General features: G+C 32.9%; 1 protein-coding gene and 1 long non-coding RNA gene across 3 annotated transcripts; one reads left to right on the top strand and one right to left on the bottom strand.

Moving 5' to 3' along the window:
- The first annotated feature begins 160 nt into the window (after window positions 1–160).
- Window positions 161–11,575, top strand: LOC148603908 (uncharacterized). Its single transcript, XR_015916409.1, has 3 exons — window positions 161–459; window positions 10,971–11,162; window positions 11,461–11,575. It is a non-coding gene; the product is annotated as an uncharacterized LOC148603908 (long non-coding RNA).
- On the bottom strand, window positions 3,888–10,519 carry LOC148603909 (uncharacterized). Of its 2 annotated transcripts, XM_088551928.1 has the most exons (5): window positions 10,206–10,519; window positions 9,368–9,445; window positions 8,294–8,611; window positions 7,483–7,557; window positions 3,888–5,291 (listed from the first exon to the last, which is right to left on the bottom strand). In XM_088551928.1, the coding sequence occupies exons 2-5, from the start codon at window positions 9,393–9,395 to the stop codon at window positions 4,573–4,575; spliced, it is 1,140 nt and encodes a 379-aa protein (XP_088408054.1). In that variant the 5' UTR covers window positions 9,396–9,445; window positions 10,206–10,519; the 3' UTR covers window positions 3,888–4,572. The 2 variants fall into 2 exon arrangements, with proteins under 2 accessions (XP_088408054.1, XP_088408053.1); XM_088551927.1 differs by lacking the exon at window positions 9,368–9,445.
- Window positions 11,576–18,864: the final 7,289 nt, after the last annotated feature.

Genomic DNA, 18,864 nt, shown 5'->3' with positions numbered 1-18,864 from the left:
AAAAGGTGTGGAAGATTTTCTGGGTAATTAGTTATACCATTTCTGAAACGGACCTTTTTACTTTACTTCGACTTAAGCTTAATAGGGGGTAGTATAGAAAAAATTCGCCGTTCTAACGCCCCGTGGCAGAGACTAGTTATAAATATAGAAGATTTCATGCTTCTTTACATGAATTAGGATTTTAATCAATACATAAATATGACAAATGTTTCTAAATGATGACTGTCAATATTCCTAATTTTCACGCCGGGTCGTTAAAATATTTTATTTTATTTACTCCGCAAAGTGGTTTTGTTCTTTCAGTTGTTACAGTCTGGTATTGAATTAAGAATATTATATGATGGGTTTATCGCTTTGATCCGGGTATCTATGTTTTGTTTCTTAATTTCAGGAGATATGTACTGACCCTGTATGTTATACATGTACCTGTAGATTATTATAACATAGTCCCATAGATTGGTATGTTTATATGCTTTATAGTGTACTTGGTTTTATATGACCCTGTATGTTATACATGTACCCGTAGACTATTATAACATAGTCCCATAGATTGGTAGGTGTATATGCTTTATATTGTACTTGGTTTTATATGAGAATTATTAAGCTTAGTATTTTGATAAAATATATGATCGTCATTCATTCATATGTGAAGAAGTTTGTCTATTTATTTATTGCTATTATCTAGTATTGTTATGTATTAGTTTTGCAAGTTTTAGAGAGTTATCAGTATTATTAAGTCAAATTAATATCACAAACCAGATTAACTTTCCCATAGTATCATGCAATTATAAACACAGGTGCATAGATTTATGGCCCTGAACACCAGTAGTTTTTGTTTATTTACTATCTATTAGATTAAAGATAAGTAATTTTATAGCCGTTACAACATAGTGAAGCTGACACTACATGTTTATATCATATGAAATGTTATTACCAGATCAAATTTGGTTATAGGATGGGAGAATATTGTGGGAGGAATTAGTAGTTTTGAGAATGAAAATAAAATCAAAGAGAGAGAGAGAGAGAGAGAGAGAGAGAGAGAGAGAGAGAGAGAGAGAGAGAGAGAGAGAGAGAGAGAAAACAATTAACATCTATAATGTATTAGAACATCAAAATTAATTTAATAGAAGTGAACCAAAAACAAAAACAAAACAAAACCAAAAAAAAAAAAAAAACCAAAAACCCAAAAAACAGGAAACTAAATAAGAAAGTTATAGATTAAAAATATTTTATATGGTTAAATATAAATATATTTTGGCTTATTAATGGGAGATAAACCAGAAATAAATATGCATCATATTTGATGTCAGAGGTTGAAATTCCACTAGTCAAATGGTTACATTATGGATAATGTGTAAAATGAATTGCAATTAAATCATTTAATCCATTAATATGAGTTAAGATAAAGCCAAACTATTTGTTTGCATTAAATTATACAGTTTCAAATCCAAAAAGGAAGGTTGATATTGATTTTGGGAGATATGCCCTCAACCATTAGGACCAAAAGCAAGCATTTCATAGAATTGAACTATATACATATAACTTAAGTAAATGCTAATGAATTTCTCTGAATTCCTCTACAATTGTCTCTGAAGAGCCAGTACAGAAGAAATGCACAGGAAAATAGCTGCTTGAATTAAATTATTGATTGCAAGAAGTTCCTTTGCGTTCTTTTTCCGAAAGATTCAAAATATCAGGAAAATGGCACCAACTTTATTACTTTGATTTTTTACACAATAATGTAAGAAAAAAGTTATAATACTTGTAACTTCATGTTAATATCTATAACAACTTTTCAGCTTCCTTTCAGAGTAATGGGACTTGAGAATTTCAGTACAGAAATAACCTTATTCAATGTAACTGACAGATACCACACTTTTAGCTTTTGTTAAACTAAAAACTCATTATCTTAAAAAATCCATATTTAGAGCAACAAACCTACATTAAGCGAAATGGTCAATCCTTAACATGACATAGCAAAGTTCAACACATCCATGTAGGTACACCCTAAGGAAAGATGCAGTGAAATGTATAAATGTATGGGCGAATTTATCGCTAGAAAACTGGTTTCGGTTTTGGTTCTCGGTTTTGAAAACTGGTTTGGAACTGGTTCAAAACCAACTTATGGTTTTCTAATTTTAAATAAACAAGTAGGTTTTCTTTTTAAGTTTGATAAACATGGCTGACTGTCAACAGTTTCAAATCAATTTATTGATACAATTGTTATCTGAGGGTGACGAAGAGCTCGAGAAAAATAGCTATGTTAAAATAAGTCAACATATTAAGAAAAGAGGTATGTTTGATGCATTTCTGGCATGCATCCATGAGCGCAGGAAAATTCCAAGAGTGGAAAACTTTGTTGAAAGTGTAGTACCTGCTTACACCCCTGATGATTTTAGAAACAGATTTAGAATGAATCGGTCAACTTTTGACAAATTGATTCAACACCTGTCAGAGAAGTTAACTGTGGGAAATAAGGGTGGTTACATGAGAATATCTGTTGAGAAACAATTATTAATATATATAAGGTATGCCTGTTCTCAGCAAACACTTAGAGATATAGCAGATAATTTTGGTGTATGTGAAGCAACCGTACATTTTGTAGTACGCCGCACTTCATCTATAATATGTAGTTTTATGTTGCCCAGTTTAATCAAGTGGCCAACAGGGATGCATGTACAGAGAATAACTGAGGCTTTTTTCGCAGCAAAGGGGTTTCCAGGTATCTTGGGTGCCATTGATGGGTCTCATATCCCAATTAGGACACCCTCTGTAGATGCAGAACAATATTACAACAGAAAAAAATTTCCCTCTGTTGTTTTGCAAGCTGTATGTGACAGAAATTTACATTTCCATGACGTGTTTTGCGGATGGCCCGGGTCAGTACATGATTCTAGGGTTTTAAAAAATTCACCGTTGTTTGACAAAGTTTCAAATAATAAGGAAGAAATGTTTCCTGGAAATACACATTTGATCGGGGATTCAGCTTATGGGTTGAGTAACTGGTTGATGACACCTTATAAAGACTTTGGAAATCTCAGTGTTGAGCAGAAAAGATACAATTTCATTCATTCGTCTACTCGCATGCCTATTGAACAAGCTTTTGGTGCCTTAAAAGGGAGGTTTCGTCGTTTAAAATATGTTGACATGTTGGATATTCCTCAAATTGTAAAATTCATACTAAGCTGTTGCGTTTTACACGAGCTTTGTTTATTGAATGAAGATGACTTTGGTGAATACCTTGAAGAAGGACTGAGAGACAATGAAGAAGTCAATGACTTCCATGATTTTCTACCAAGGCAACCCTCTGCAGAACAAAAGCGACAGTCTATTGTAATAATAATAGGTGGATAAAAAAAACTAGTTTAACCCCACCACATATGTGCCTCTCCTAAGCCAGAAATCTTTGTCAAAGTTTTTGTTTGACCTTGTCATCTTCATGACCTGTGTTCATTGTTTGGTCTTTCATTGATAATATAGGGATTGGTATTGGATCTTGTGAATTGTATTTCAAGTCTTGGGCCAATGCAAGACTGTGCGCATTGACCTCTGGTCATGTTGAAGACTGCTGGCTGTTTTTCATTGTGATTTTAAGTCCTGTTTGTTTGTGTTGGTTGTGTCGCATACCCATTTTCCACATCTCTTTATTGTCTATAATAATTAAATGGAGGTGTTCATCAAACTTTCTGAAAAGTAAACTGTCACTGGTGAAGAAATACATATATGTATGTCTGGCTCTGCTTAAAAATTATACAGCAGCATACATGTATATTTATGTTGTTTATTCTTAGTAAGTGTTAGACAGATAAATTCCAAGTTTGTTTGCTGGGATTATTAATAGCTGGAGATGAAAAGACTTCCATTTTTGACAAATCTCACAAATCGAATCATGAAAATCAATAAAAATTTTATTTCAAAATGTATTCCAACATTTAAAATGAATGAAATAAAAATAATAAATGAAAGCACCTAAGCTCATAATACCCAATGCCAAAAAGCTTCGCTGAGTGCAGAATGTCGATACAACAGGAACATGTTGAACCCTGTATGTTTGAGGCCCAATATCATGGATAGTCAATTGCTCTAGACACATATGCATGCAGCCTTTAGTGGATTGACAATTTTCTAAAAATTTGAAAATCTAACGTAAAATAAAAAAGTTGATTTTTGGGGTGTGGTACATCTTTGCTCATCCCCTCCAATAGCAAAGTAACAGTGCAACATATATCAAATCAATAGACACATTTAGTTGACAGAGTTTAATGAAGAATTCAATAAAAAAAAAGAATTTTCAAACTTGAATGAATATTTTACAGCAGATTTGTCAGTACAACTGTTTTGGCCCCTTTTGTCCCTTTTTCTAAAACGGTAGCGGTCACAAACCCATAGTACTATACCTAACTTATTTTACTGGCTACAAACATCATATCAAAATTTTATAACAATTGATCAATATTTCCCCATGTTATCGCACAGAAACAAAATGTCCACATACAACGACATCACCATAACATAATGATCACAAAAACTTTGCTGTCATACAAAAACCTGAAAACAATTACAAAAGGAATCTTATTTTTTCATTAAAGCAACCATCTGAGACATAAGTTCAAGTTTTTTGTCTTCTTTTTCCATTTTATCGCAATGTTGTTTTTTGAGTTCAGACAGTAGTTCCTCCTGCTCTTTTTTGTAATCTTCTCTCATGGTTTCCATCAAGGTAAAAACATGACTTGTTTTCTTTTTTGCTTGCTTTTGTGGTGTATCCTCTGAAATTGACAAACAATCTGTTTTTCGTTTTGTCGGTGGACTGTCACTAGTCTCAGAATTACCTAGACTATCACTCTCAGCAACTGATTCGTTATCACTGCCAAAATCATTATCTTTGGTGATAGAGCCTAGAGTAAAAACTGGTTTAACATTGGCTTTGTAACCATATGCTTCCTCAAGCTCCTTGAAAAATGGGCATTCTTTTTTGTCATTTCCACTCTTATTGTTGTGGTCTACAGTTGCTCTAAACGATTTTGTAAGATTTTTCCATTTCTGTTCCACCTGCTGATAATTAAAGTTATTTCCCATGATATTTATTTGATCTGTTATTTCTTGCCATATTACCTTTTTTTTGCAGCCTTGTTTATTAAACTTATGTTCATTTTCGATGTGTAGATCAATAAGCCTTTTCACACTAGAAGTCTTCCATAATTTACTAGATCTATCCAATTCTTCCGGCTGTTTTGAAGTAATTGAATCTCTTGATTTACTTGAAGTAATATCTTGCACTTTTGTACATGTACCTGAAAACAAAATGTATATAAAAAGCTAACGATCTATTTTATCCAAAAAAGGTTAGGCCAAATTAAAAAATATGTGTGTTTCTGGTTTCCCTTCCTACCCTAGTTTTTCATGCAGACCCTAGACTTTTTATTGCCATTTTTGCTTAAGCACCGCTAAGCACCATTAAGTTTCCATTAACTCTTAAGTAAAAAATCAAAATAAAAAAAACTAATGCCTTTCTAGTGACACTTTTTGGGGGCCATGAAACCAGAAACACAAATACTTTTTTCTGGCCTTAAAGAATTATACTCGTTAAAGTGATTTAATGTAAAAAAAAATCATTACAGCAGGGAATTCTCAAACATGTGTGAGGGTGAGAAGTCATACTAAATTTTAACTCATTTAGACCGAAAAATACTGTTTAGTATACTTGAAATTTTTCCCTTTAACTGAAATTAATGATACCCTGAGACTATTTGCTTGAAGTATGAAAATTAGACGGTTGAAATAAGAAAAGAGGCACCAATGGGGCAATCCAAAGTCATAGTATAGAGTTTTGTTGAAAGTACTCATGAGTGTCTATTTCGAGATCTATCTAAATACTATATATCATCTCTGTGGTAAGTTACTCGATTGAATGACCAGAGGCTGAGGGGCTGAGCATGTATCGCTCACCTGGATAAACTATCATCTGCGCTGGCGGCCATGTTTTTTAGCGGATCGGAAAAATTTCGGCAATCTAAGTAAAGGACCTTCCATACATCATTCCTGTAAACTTGATCCGTAACTCAGGGTAGACTCACATACAAAACTAGAGGCTCTAAAGAGCCTGAATCGCTCACCTGGTCTTTTTGGCAATTAAAGGGCAATAACAAGACATTTGACGACTTCATCTCGGTTGAATATTTTGTAGGGCTGGTCATAAGGAATATTTCAACAACTGAAAGTTTCTTCTTATTATTTACAATTTTTAAAATAGAAGCCAAAAACAGCAAAAATAGCATTCCAAAGGCAATAAATCATATTGGGAGTCATTTGACGACTTCGACTCTGTTACATGTTTTGTAGGGCTAGTCATTAGGGTCATTTCTACAACTGAAAGTTTTTTTTCTATCTTAAATGCATCTTAAGACAGAAGCTAAAAACAGCAAAAAAACACCTATCAAGGGAAATAACTCCAGTAAAGAATAAATTCACAACTTTGACTCTGTTAGATGGTTTGTAGAACTAGTCAAGAGGATCGTTTCAACAACTGAAAGTTTTTTTCTATCGTAAAAGGTTTATAAGAAAGAGGCCAAAAACAGCAAAAAACGCCTTTCAAGGGAAATAACTCCAGTAAAGTGTATTTTCACAACTTTGACTCTGTTAGATGGTTTGTAGAACTAGTCAAGAGGATTGTATCACTAAGAGAAAATTTCTTTATATTGTTATCGGTTTAAAAGATAGAGGCAAAAAACAGCAAAAAACGCCTTTCTAGGGCAAAAACTCCTATAAAAAGTCATTTCACAACTTTGACTCTGTTAGATGTTTTATAGGGTTGGTTTTGAGGATCATTTCAACAACTGAAAGTTTTTTTCTATCATTTACGGTTTTAAAGATAGAGGCCAAAAACAGCAAAAAATGCCTTTCAAGGGCAATAACTCCTATAAAAAGTCAATTCACAACTTTGACTCTGTTAGATGTTTTGTAGGGCTGGTCATGAGGTTTATTTCAACAATTGAAAGTTTCTTTCTATCATTATGGGTTTTTAAGATAGAAGCCAAAAACAGCAAAAACCAGCAAATTATACCGTTCAAGGGCAATAACTCTCATAAAGAGTCACTTGACAACTTGGACCCAATGAAGACTTTCGAAGAGCTTATCAAGCCGAACAAGGAAGGTCACATTTTTTTTCCAATATCTCTTACAGTTATAGAGATATTTGTAGTAATAGGTGACTTGACCTTTGGGCCAGGTGAGCTAAAAATCAGCTCAATATCTGCAAGCATTTAAAAAAAGTGTGAAAAACTATTTTGTTACAGACGGACGGACAGACTGATTACTGTAGGGTTGTCCGCACTTTGTGCCAGGGCCCTAATAAAAATGCATAACACTATTTACGGTTTGAAACTTGATATCAAAGGTAAGATTGACTTTGACAGACCTATTATGGTGCTTGATCCTGACATCCAAAATGATAACAAAGGGTAACATGGTCTTTGTAAAATGTACCTTTAAACTTTTCTTTCCCAGCATTGTTGTTTGGATCCAAGTCTCCATTATCATCTGAGGTCGCCAAATTCTTCTCTGGAATATAAATACATGTACTAAGGTCTGATTGTGGTATAGAATATATGCATGAAAAAGGAATAATGCTAAGCTGAGTTTTACAAATGTTGTTCTTGGACAAGGATTTATTTAAAAGAATTGTTGTTTAGATGAAGAAAAATTGAAAACATGCTGGTTTTATTTTTAATGGTGAAAAAATTGTGTTAAGTTATTTGGATCAGAAACTTTATACATGTAATAATAGTAGTGATTTATCTGTTTTTTTTCCATCACTTTACCAGATTTTCATTCATTTTATGATCATGTTTCTCCTATCCCAACCACCCAATAGGTCTCCAACAACATTAATGGGAATGGCCTTCAGCGTATTGCTGAATTACACTCAATACAACCATACATGTAGTGTATGGATATGGAGAAAATATATCCTATACAATGGAATATCTCATTAAAACAAATACAAATGTAACTGTTTGTTTCCCCCAATTGACCGAACCATACCATATGTAGTAAGATGTGGGAAGGTAGATAGGTATTTTTTTTTCTTACATGGTATCATTTACCATTAATGTACTTGACCCCCCCCCCCCAAAAAAAAAAGGAGCAAAAAGAAGAAAATAAAACAAATTCTTCACAATAAAGGCAATAAATTTTTTTTGTTCAGATCAATTTTTCCGGGTTGGTCAGGATTTGGGAAACAAACAATTTTTAATTTTTAGCCTAATAGAACATCCAAAAGTCAGCATGTTTTTACCTATGGGCTTTGAACAAACAAACTTCTCAAAGTCTGACGACCAGTCTACCAATGTGTTGAAAATCCACGGACTTATATCTTTGACAGCATCCTGTCCATCTTCTGTAAGATTGTCCATCACATGCTGATATACTGTATCACTTCTTTTCTTTGTTATAATCGGAATATCTGCAGGGTCCGCAGCTTTCAAAAATTTGTCAGCATCTGACTGGTTGCTAGCCAAATAAGATTTAAGAATGTCTGTACCAAAAAATCTGTGGTACCTTCTTGGTACTAACTCTGAAAATGGGCCAATACATGCTGGTTCTCTAGTTAAATCTATAAAAAAACAAAAACACTTGTGTCATTTATACATTTGTACATGTATGTTTGTTTTAACATGTTTATACACAAAACTGATGTTGGTTGATAACAAGAGCAAGATTCAATATCCCCCACTGTTAAGATTCATGAAAATCCATGAAGGCTTCCTCAGGTTTTCCTTGAAAATCAAATCTCTTCTCATAAACATACACTTTGCGAAAATATGTAAATTAAGTGCTAGATTCACTAACTATCATATTTGGCCTAAAAACACGTAAAAATTTAAAATAAGTTTTCTTATGATTTTTTATTTTTAAAAATTATCTGGAATCATGATATGTTAACTCTACATTCCATACCACTGATTTATATTGATTAGTGATTGACAGTATTGGAATTCTTTAATTAAAATTGGCAATTTGACAATTTGATTAAGAAGGCACTTCCATAGATAGGAGGTGTTGCTGTGATTTTACCTTATGTATTATTATCCCAAAACAGCGCCCTTATTCCATAAGGCACAAAAAGGTATGTGTGGTTCCGGTTTATAATGGCCCCTCTGAGGGCCTCAAAAAAATAGGGTCGGTAGGTAATTTATTTTTTTAAAACTAGTGTAAATGGGAAGTTAATTTCAATTTTAACGTTACTTAAGCAAAAATGACAATAAGAAGTCTAGGGTCTGCATGAAAAACTAGGGAAGGAAAGGATACCAGAAACACATATTTTTTTATCTTGCCTATTAATTGACACCTAGATGATGATGGAACTTACATGTATATATTCCTAATTGTACTCTCATTCCAGGATTAAAACATTGTTATAAATCTCGAATCAGCAGCTGCACTACCCCTGAGATAAATTTTATTAAAATGAAAATATTATTGACCACATCATATTTTTTATTAGTCTATTTTTCCTGACCTATTAATATACAATATTGTGTATTCTCAAGCTGAAAATTTGTACATGTTGTATATACATTTATCCTGCAATGATAGTTTTTACTATACAGATAAAGCCCTACATATTTTTTTTGCCTTGCTTGTATACTATGTACAGGATATCGATTTAAGCCGTGCCCACTTCCAGTATTTATGAACAAACAGAAATCCCCAAAATATTCATTTTTAGATTATATATTCCGTAAACTGAAGGTGTTTTGTGCATTGCAGGATAAAAACAATATATAATTAGTGTCTTTAGATATTAAATGTATTTGTACTCAGCACTAAACAGATTGAATGCTCGCCAAAGGCTCGCACGTCAATCTGTTTCTAAGCCATGTACAAATACAGTTGATATTTAAAGACACTAACTATATATTGTCTATGTATCTACGTACCTATTCCACCAGAAGATGCAGAACGTTTTATCATCAGCCCCACCACCAGGAGATAGTGAGGTCTGTATCATATTTTATGGATTTTCATAAATTGTTCTTATCAATTGAATTGTGCAACAGCCTACTTGATTTTCATTCTGAGCTTCTTGCATCTCCCAAGCATGCTCCGGGATATAGGGGCCTTTTGCTCATTGCTTGGGATATTTACATGTGAGTGACACAGCATATACGATCTATAAATAGATAACTGAATAAGAATATACTTACTTGTTGTGTGTGTAGGTTCTTGACACTCATGGTTTAAAAAAACCTCCATCAATGCATTTGTATATTTGCATTTTTCGCATTGAAAAACAATGTCTTGGCTGGTTGCCGCCATATTGCTCACACGCGAAACCAAACCATGGAACCACACTTCGAGCAGTTTCGTCAGTTTGATGAACCGGTTTTGGTTTTAAAAAAATAAATGAGAAAACCAGTTCAAGTTTCAAACTAGTTTAAAACCAGTTTAAAGAAATAAATGAAAAGTTTGGTAAACTAGTTCGAAACTAAAACTAGTTTCCGTGCAATGAATTCGCCCTATATTTGTATAACTTGTAATATATGAATCTAAACCTTAGTTTCTGAGAAATATATAGAAATAAAGGAAATAAAAGAAATATATACTCATGCATCAATTGCTGTTAAATACCACAACATTTTGTTTTATAGCCAATGCAAACGCATCCAAAACAAAATTATTCGGGCAATAACAGTTTGCGTCCTTACTCGGCCCTCAGGCTTTATCAGTCTACGTCCACATTTGTTCTGTTAGTATTTTAATAAAATATTTTTACTTTATGCAAATCAATGTGTAGCTAGATCAGATAAAAATCTAGTGTAAACGAAATCAAAGGTGAGCACCGTAAAAAAAGAGGAAAAAATTAAAAAACCTTATTATGTCGAAACAATAAATCTATAAAGGATATCTAACCACGATGCGATCGACAATGTGCAGTTATGTTTAATAAATCATATTATATTTATCCAAAGTTATCAGTATGAAAGAATCGACTTTACAGAAATGGACTGTCAAGGATTCTGTCAGCACTTGCCTCTGAATTATCAACAATTTACCTGAGTATCAATCTTAGCAGATGCTGATAGAAGTTTTTCCGTTGTCTTTGTGATTGACTGTATACTCACTGGGCGGACTTCATTTTCTTAAAATTCGTAATACAACGGGTAATTATTGTGTAACTATAATCATCTAAATTCACTATTAGCAGGTTAATTTGATAACTACTTTTAAATGGAAATTTGGTTCCATACGAATAAGAGATTCCCCTTGTGTATACTGTAAACTTCAACACGAATTAAAGAACGCACCTACTTGTTTTTCGTTCCTGATACACGAATTAAAGTACCTTCACAGTAGTATATTGCGTTGGTTGTGATGATAATTTTCCTTATTTTTATTGTTTTTCTTATATGGTTTCAGTATATATATACTTAAAATATTGGTTTTAATTGTTTTTTTTAGTTCTGGTATACATCAAGTGATTGTTCTAAAGCCTTTAAATGCGAGCTTACGCATTTGTACCATGTCAACGTCTATTTTTGTGACATTGATCAACTTCTTTTTTGTTTTGTGTGTGTGTGTGGGGTGGGGGGAGGTTGGTGATTAAAATAGTGTTATACTATGAATAAAAAGTGATTGTGAATCTCATGTTATCTTGATTCTTGTCAACTTTCCTTTCATCTGTGGTAACATCCCTTCAGCACCTGCGCATGTAGTTTTCATATCACATCTTATACGTTATGCAGAGCTTGCCGTAACTACGCAGACTTTGGTGTATCGCGCTCGACTCCTCGACTAGGCTTCTGGAACAGGGTTACATTGCTACAAGATTGAAATCATCACTAAAGAAGTTTTATGGTCGTCATCATGAACTCGTGGATCGTTACGATGTATCCATCTGCACCTTGAGAACTGATTTGTTCAATATGTCATATTTTTTCTTTCCTCTTTCGTCTACCAAGGACTTGACTTTTTATGAGCAACTCATTTATGAGCAAATGTACCACATTTTACTGGAAGTACTTTGATCAAGGTAGATATATTTTTAATTTTTTTCTTGAACTGTTTCTAAATAGATTCCAATATACATCTTGTATGTATAGGTTGGTTCGATCCTCTTTAATATTGGCTTTTAACTACATTTGATAAGAGACAGATTGCTATCAACATTACTGAAGTCATCTATTAGTTGTATTTGCTTGAATCATCTACATATGTAACATGTGTGGTATGTAGGCTTTATTTTGAGGATCAGACCCAACCCGTGAATACTGCAAGGCGGCTGTAACTGTAGCTCATCGTGGTCTAGATGCCTTTCGATTTGAAACCATCTAGGGACTTTCTTATGCCTTTATGATACACCATCGCCTAGCGATTGTGGGCAATATATTTGGAATGCAGAATTTCTGAATTTCCAAAACTCTCAGTGATACTTAATGGCGTAATATTTATCTTCAAGCGGGTAAATATGCTTTGTTCTTTTCTTTATTTCAATTTATTTCCCTAAGGCTAAGTTGTGCGTAAAAGTGACTTAATATATTATTATTAGCAGTATACAAATTATTATTGATAGAATGCAATTAGCAACCGAAAAAGGTAGGTCAACATTGGATCATAATATATATAAATTCAAAACTGCCAACGCAAACTTTATTTATTTCAAACGCTTTGAAAAATAAAAAAAGGAGGATTTTGTTGTCATAAGCATTGTTTAATTTTGAGAGATGGATGTTAAACATGGAAAATGTAAGAAACTAAATTATTTGGTTAAGAGCTGATTTTTGCTCTCATGTTTGAAATTTAGATCTATACGTCTTTGAATGCAATGACAATAAAAATCTAAATTAAAGCATTTTAAACATTAACTTAGAGACTTTTAGACAATATATATATATTTATTACTTTATGCACACTACTATTTCATTACGAAAAGTGGTGTGGAATAATTATAAATATTCATTAGTTACGTAGTAATAGATTTCAAAACGTAAACTAACAATTGTACTTCTTTCTTCGTTGTCTATATTACCCCTTAAAGTGTTGAAAATGCAAGTGGAATATCCGACCAATGATCCCAATGAATTATTTGACTTTATATGATACATGAATAATATTTACTCTGCACACAAGCTGTTGTACAATGTACAAAAAAAAAAAAAAAAAAAAAAAAAAAAAAAAAAAAAAAAAAAAAAAAAAAAAAAAAAAACAACAAAACAACTATGTGAATGACGGAGATAATCAAAGTGTATTAAGGCTAAAAACCACTAATTCCACTTCCCATAGGCTTCTATGCTAATTTCACAATATTCAATGGCTTCTCTGGACTTTACCTTAACTTTAACCTGCAGAGGACTATATATCAGCATGATTCTACATATGTCAGCTCACAATCCTCAGAATGGCATGTGGGGTTAGCAGACTTGCAGTGAAGTACTGGTCACCGGAAGTGAAGGGTCTATAAATAGCATGGGAAATCCCAGTGTTTTCACAAGATAGGGGTATATTTAAAAATCATTGTGGAGATTAGGCTTCACATCACAAGAAGCAAAATGCACCTATAAAATGTACAGAAATGTTTTTCCTGTCAGAAACTGTTTAAATTTTTTAAATAAGATGAGAACTTTTTTCACAGCACTATGAGGAACAGGGGTAATTTCTGCGTAGGACTATTTTTGCGTACGTTCCAAATGCTCATTGGTTGAATTGGTGGTCTGTAACCTAAAGAGTCACTTTTTGTCTTAGAAAAAATAAATCACTATACAGGTATCTTTCTACACACATACTGAATGCATTTGCAAAGTTTCAGTGAAATGTGACAAGCACTTTTTTAAATATTTGATTTTTAAATATAGGGTAACCAACTTGTGCGAGCAAAAAAGTGACAATATTTTACCATACTTAAATGCATTAAATATTTGCAAAGAACTTTTTCTGACTTTTCATTCAAATAAAAAATATCAATCACAACTTGTTTTTTAACAATATTAATGAAGAAATAGTTTTAACAGTAATCATTTTCTGAGAAATTGGTCTATTTTTAAAAATTTATTTCTGACATGCCTCCCCCTTTTTCTTGATCACATGTCAAAAATCCTAAATCTTTAAATTTTCACAAAAGGTGATATATTTGGCTTTAAATTTGTAAATACAGTGTTTTTACATTACAACATGACCAGTAAAGGGCACCTAAAGCAAAAAAAGTGCTCAATAATGGATTTTCCATGTTGCCATAGGGGAATGCTTATATGGCCTTAACCGCAGTAATGAAAGTGAGTTTTTCCTCATTTCTAACCTAATTTTTGCTCAAATCTACACAAAACTTGATTTCAAGTGCTTATTACCACCATAATTAGGTAAATATAGCCCTCAAAGTTTAATATTTGATATTTTTACTAAATTTTCTACACTTTTTACAAGATAGGACATAAAAATCAGGCAAAAAGACCAATTTTCCATAATTTGGACCTATAACTTAAAAAAATGCATATTTTGAAGGATTTTTGTAGTGTATTCCTCTCATGGCAAAGTTAACAAGATCTTCAAGTAGTTTAAAGCTATTTCAAGAAACTTTTCATTTTGCCATGGCTTCAGCTTAAGGCTAAAAACCACTAATTCCACTTCCCATAGGCTTCTATGCTAATTTCACAATATTCAATGGCTTCTCTGGACTTTACCTTAACTTTAACCTGCAGAGGACTATATATCAGCATGATTCTACATATGTCAGCTCACAATCCTCAGAATGGCATGTGGGGTTAGCAGACTTGCAGTGAAGTACTGGTCACCGGAAGTGAAGGGTCTATAAATAGCATGGGAAATCCCAGTGTTTTCACAAGATAGGGGTATATTTAAAAATCATTGTGGAGATTAGGCTTCACATCACAAGAAGCAAAATGCACCTATAAAATGTACAGAAATGTTTTTCCTGTCAGAAACTGTTTAAATTTTTTAAATAAGATGAGAACTTTTTTCACAGCACTATGAGGAACAGGGGTAATTTCTGCGTAGGACTATTTTTGCGTACGTTCCAAATGCTCATTGGTTGAATTGGTGGTCTGTAACCTATTAGTCATTCACGTATACAATCACACAGGGTCAAATATGAAAGGAACATATTTTAATCAAAAGTCTAATTGTTTCTTTTGGAAATTCTCGTTTCGTCAAAAGTAAAGTCCAGTTGTCCTCCATTTCATTAGTTTTAATGTTAATTAGATAGAACTAGGAGCCGGGTATGATTGTTAATGAGACAGCCATTCACCAAATACCAAGCAACAAACAATTAAACCTCTATAGGTCACGAAAAGTGTCTTAATTTATATAGAATAACAATGAATATAAATCAAAGACTGAAGTCTTCAAAGTCGCTAATCGTCAAATAGTCAATGTCTCTGATTTCGGCTTACTTCTAACATCTGAAATGGTACGAATTCGATATGATCTTAAATCGGGTCACTTCCGCTAACAGCTTGGTTCCCCAGATATGATCGCGTACTCTTTCGTAACCGTAATGACCCGAATGTTTTCAATCAAAGGGAACAGTATAACAACTGGATCGCTTATGATATTGATCAGAAAACCAGTTTAGGAACCAGGTTAAGCAACTGGCAACGAATATTCATAAATATCTGGGAGTGCTTAATTATATGACCTATATAGTCTTGTAACGAGCCCCAGTGCCTGAATCTGAAACTGGGTGGTAATATTCAAAGCTAACCGATTTCCTGTTCTCGTACAAACAAGAAACACACATAGAACACACGTCTATGATAATTAAGAGGTGCATTTTTATCATGTATGAAGCTAGAAATATGATGCCATGGTGGTGAACACGGCGAGTATCTGCAGCTTTAAATGGAGTATAACTACATATTTATGCAAACCATATGCGAATATTAAGTACTAGAATTACGAGTGCAAGAAGTCGCTGACAATATTAGCGACTTAAAGACAACGAAAACGTTTCTGGCTTGGGACAGACACTTAAAGTATATGGCAGGTTTACACATGTGTGAGCGCTCAACCATCCCTCTGACATGGAACAGTGGTGGGAAAATACAGCAATAAAATGAAATATAAAAATCTGTCGAGTTTGGATTAAACGCAATTTTTCAAGTTTTAGTGTAAAATTATTTATGAATTTGGTTTTGTAAAATGTATTTTCGGTGTTCGCCCTAGCTATATGTGTAATGAGTATGTGTTTCACAGTGATATTAAAAAAAACAAACAAAAAACTGAAACTAAATACTAAAATTTAATAAAAAAAACCTTCATGAGATTAAAATCGATCTAGAAAATCATCCATCAGAAGAAAAGTTCTGTGTAGTTTAACAATTATGCTGTAATAGCTTTCAAATAATCTCTTTTTTTTTTAAATTGTTAAAAAAACCTCGCGGATATTCATTCCGAAATTGCAAATTGCTTAAACTCGTTAGAAAGGAAGTTCAAATGCTACACCAATCAAGTCATTTTACTGCAAATGCTACACCAATCAAGTCATTTTACTGCAATGCTACACCAAACAAGTCATTTTTAAATTCTTCTAGAGAATTCGACAACAGTGGTATTATCAGTACATTGTACTTACATGTATGATAAAACAGACTACTTCAGTTTTAAAATTATAACTTATCCTTACATGAGCAGCAATATACCTTTATCTGCTGCATGTGTTGTTTATATTTTACAATTGATTGGTTAGATAGAGCAAGTACGAACTACTCTGATTTCCTTGAACGCCATAAATATCTGCGTTACATACTCCTGAATCAAGTGTATGATGAAATGCTTCCCAAAAGGTCTCTTAACAAATTCTTTTTCAGATACCAAATATACAGTTTCTTCTTAACAATGAGTAATGATTGTTTTTGGACATTATCTTTTGTGCTGATGTGACCACTCATTTACCGATTTTGACACTATAGCTTGCAAATACTTTTCAATCACCACCGATATATTCACGTAGCAATGGAAGAGGGATGTTTGGTGAGCTGTAAAACTTAGGTTCAATACAGCATTTTGTTTAAAATGCCTGTACCAAGTCAGAAAAATTACAGGAGTTCTGGCCCAAAATTAGAAGAGTAGCATAGAAACCGCTTCCTAAATGATAACAACCCCTTTATTAGTAAACCTAGTGAAGATAATGTAGACTCAAGTGAAGAAAAGCTTTCTGTTGATGAGTGTTTGAATGTATTAAAAAATATGAAAAATTTCAAATCTCCAAATATAGATGGTTTTACTGTAGACTTTTATTAATTCTTTTGGAATGACATAAAGTATCCCCTGTTACATGGTCTAAACGGGAGTCTTCAAAAGAGTAAGAATGTCGGTTAGCCAGCGTCATGGTATATTTACATGCATTCCAAAGTAAGAAAAAGCAGAACATTTTATGAAAAATTGGCGACCAATTACACTACTGTGTGTTGACTATAAGATAGTTTCACTATGTATTGACCAGTCTTACAAAATATTATTAGTCAAACACAAAAAGGGCTTTTCAAAAGGGAGATACATTGGGGAATGTGTGAGATTAGTATATGATTTAATGAAAAAATTAGAAAAGGATGATATTCTTGACTTATGATTACGCATTGACTTTTAAAAAGCTTTTGACACTGTAGAGTGGTCATTTATAGGAAAAGCTTTAGAATTTTATGGATTTGGTCCATCTCCTTGTAAATGGATCAGAACATTCTACGCTAAAAGCAAAAGTTCAGTTATAAATCATGGTCACCTCTCTGATTTTTTTTAAACTACAAAGAGGCGTTCGACAAGGTCACTCTTCATCCCCTTACCTCTTTTTTGGTGCTTCTAAGTGCTTTACTTAAGAATTACCCTGAAGTGTCTTGTGCTTCAATAGACCACTCTGAATATTTACTTAGTCAATATGCTGATAACTCTACCCTAATTCTAGATGATAACGAGAGATCTCTACATCTATTTGACTGCTTCTCTGTTTATGCTGGATTGAAGGTAAATCTTGATACCAATGAGGCCATTTGGGTTGGCCCAATAAAGGGAGGTAATGAAAAGCTATTACTAGAAAAAATATTTCCTGGAATACGTATGGGAAATTTAAACTTCTAGGCATCTCTTTCAACACCATGGAGGCTGATAAGACTAGGGAAAATTTTATTGATAAATTAATGAAGGTAAAAAATATATTGGGTTGTTGGGGCTATAGAGATTGGTCCCTAATTGGAAGAACAACTATTATCAAGCCATAGCACATTATCCAATTATGGTGGGGATAATGTACCTTACCTGAATAAGGAGGGTCTGGAATATTGTTGTAGAAAGATGAATCCGTTTTGGAAGGACATTCTACTGAATTTGTCGGATCTTATCAAACAAGAAATTGCATTGGATGATAATAACATAACGAAGGAAAACACCTTGAGTCAACCCATTAGGTTAAATTTAAAAATAAACATAAATGATTCTTATTTTATTAAAATAGATATATTTCAAAAGATATACTATCTACAGATATAAAACCATGTAAATATTTTTTATAGACACTATATTGACATTATAAAGGAATTTCCTTTAAATGTACAACTAAAGTGGGGAAATATCTTAGAACTAGAACTAGGTTAGTGGGATTCTATATTTAGATTACTTTTTATATTAACAAAGAATACAAAACTACGGAATTTTCAATTTAAATTATGCCATAGAATGATTTTAGCTTTTTCGATATTTCCGATAGTAAGTTGTTCTTTCATAAAAACAATTTAGTGATTTAAACTTCCCATGGTTTAGTTCTAGTTCTGCTGATGGTATGTTACTCTTTGGAAAAAAGTATGTAGCATACCTAAATGAGCAATGTATGATGATAGTACATAATCCTATGTTAGGAAATGGTTG

This window comes from Perna viridis, chromosome 11, assembly GCF_037379345.1.
Source record: "Perna viridis isolate PV_CMFRI_1.1 ecotype Kerala chromosome 11, ASM3737934v1, whole genome shotgun sequence".
Taxonomy (NCBI): domain Eukaryota; kingdom Metazoa; phylum Mollusca; class Bivalvia; order Mytilida; family Mytilidae; genus Perna; species Perna viridis.
Note: the sequence above shows the minus strand (reverse complement) of the source record. Positions and strands in the feature narration are given on the sequence as shown.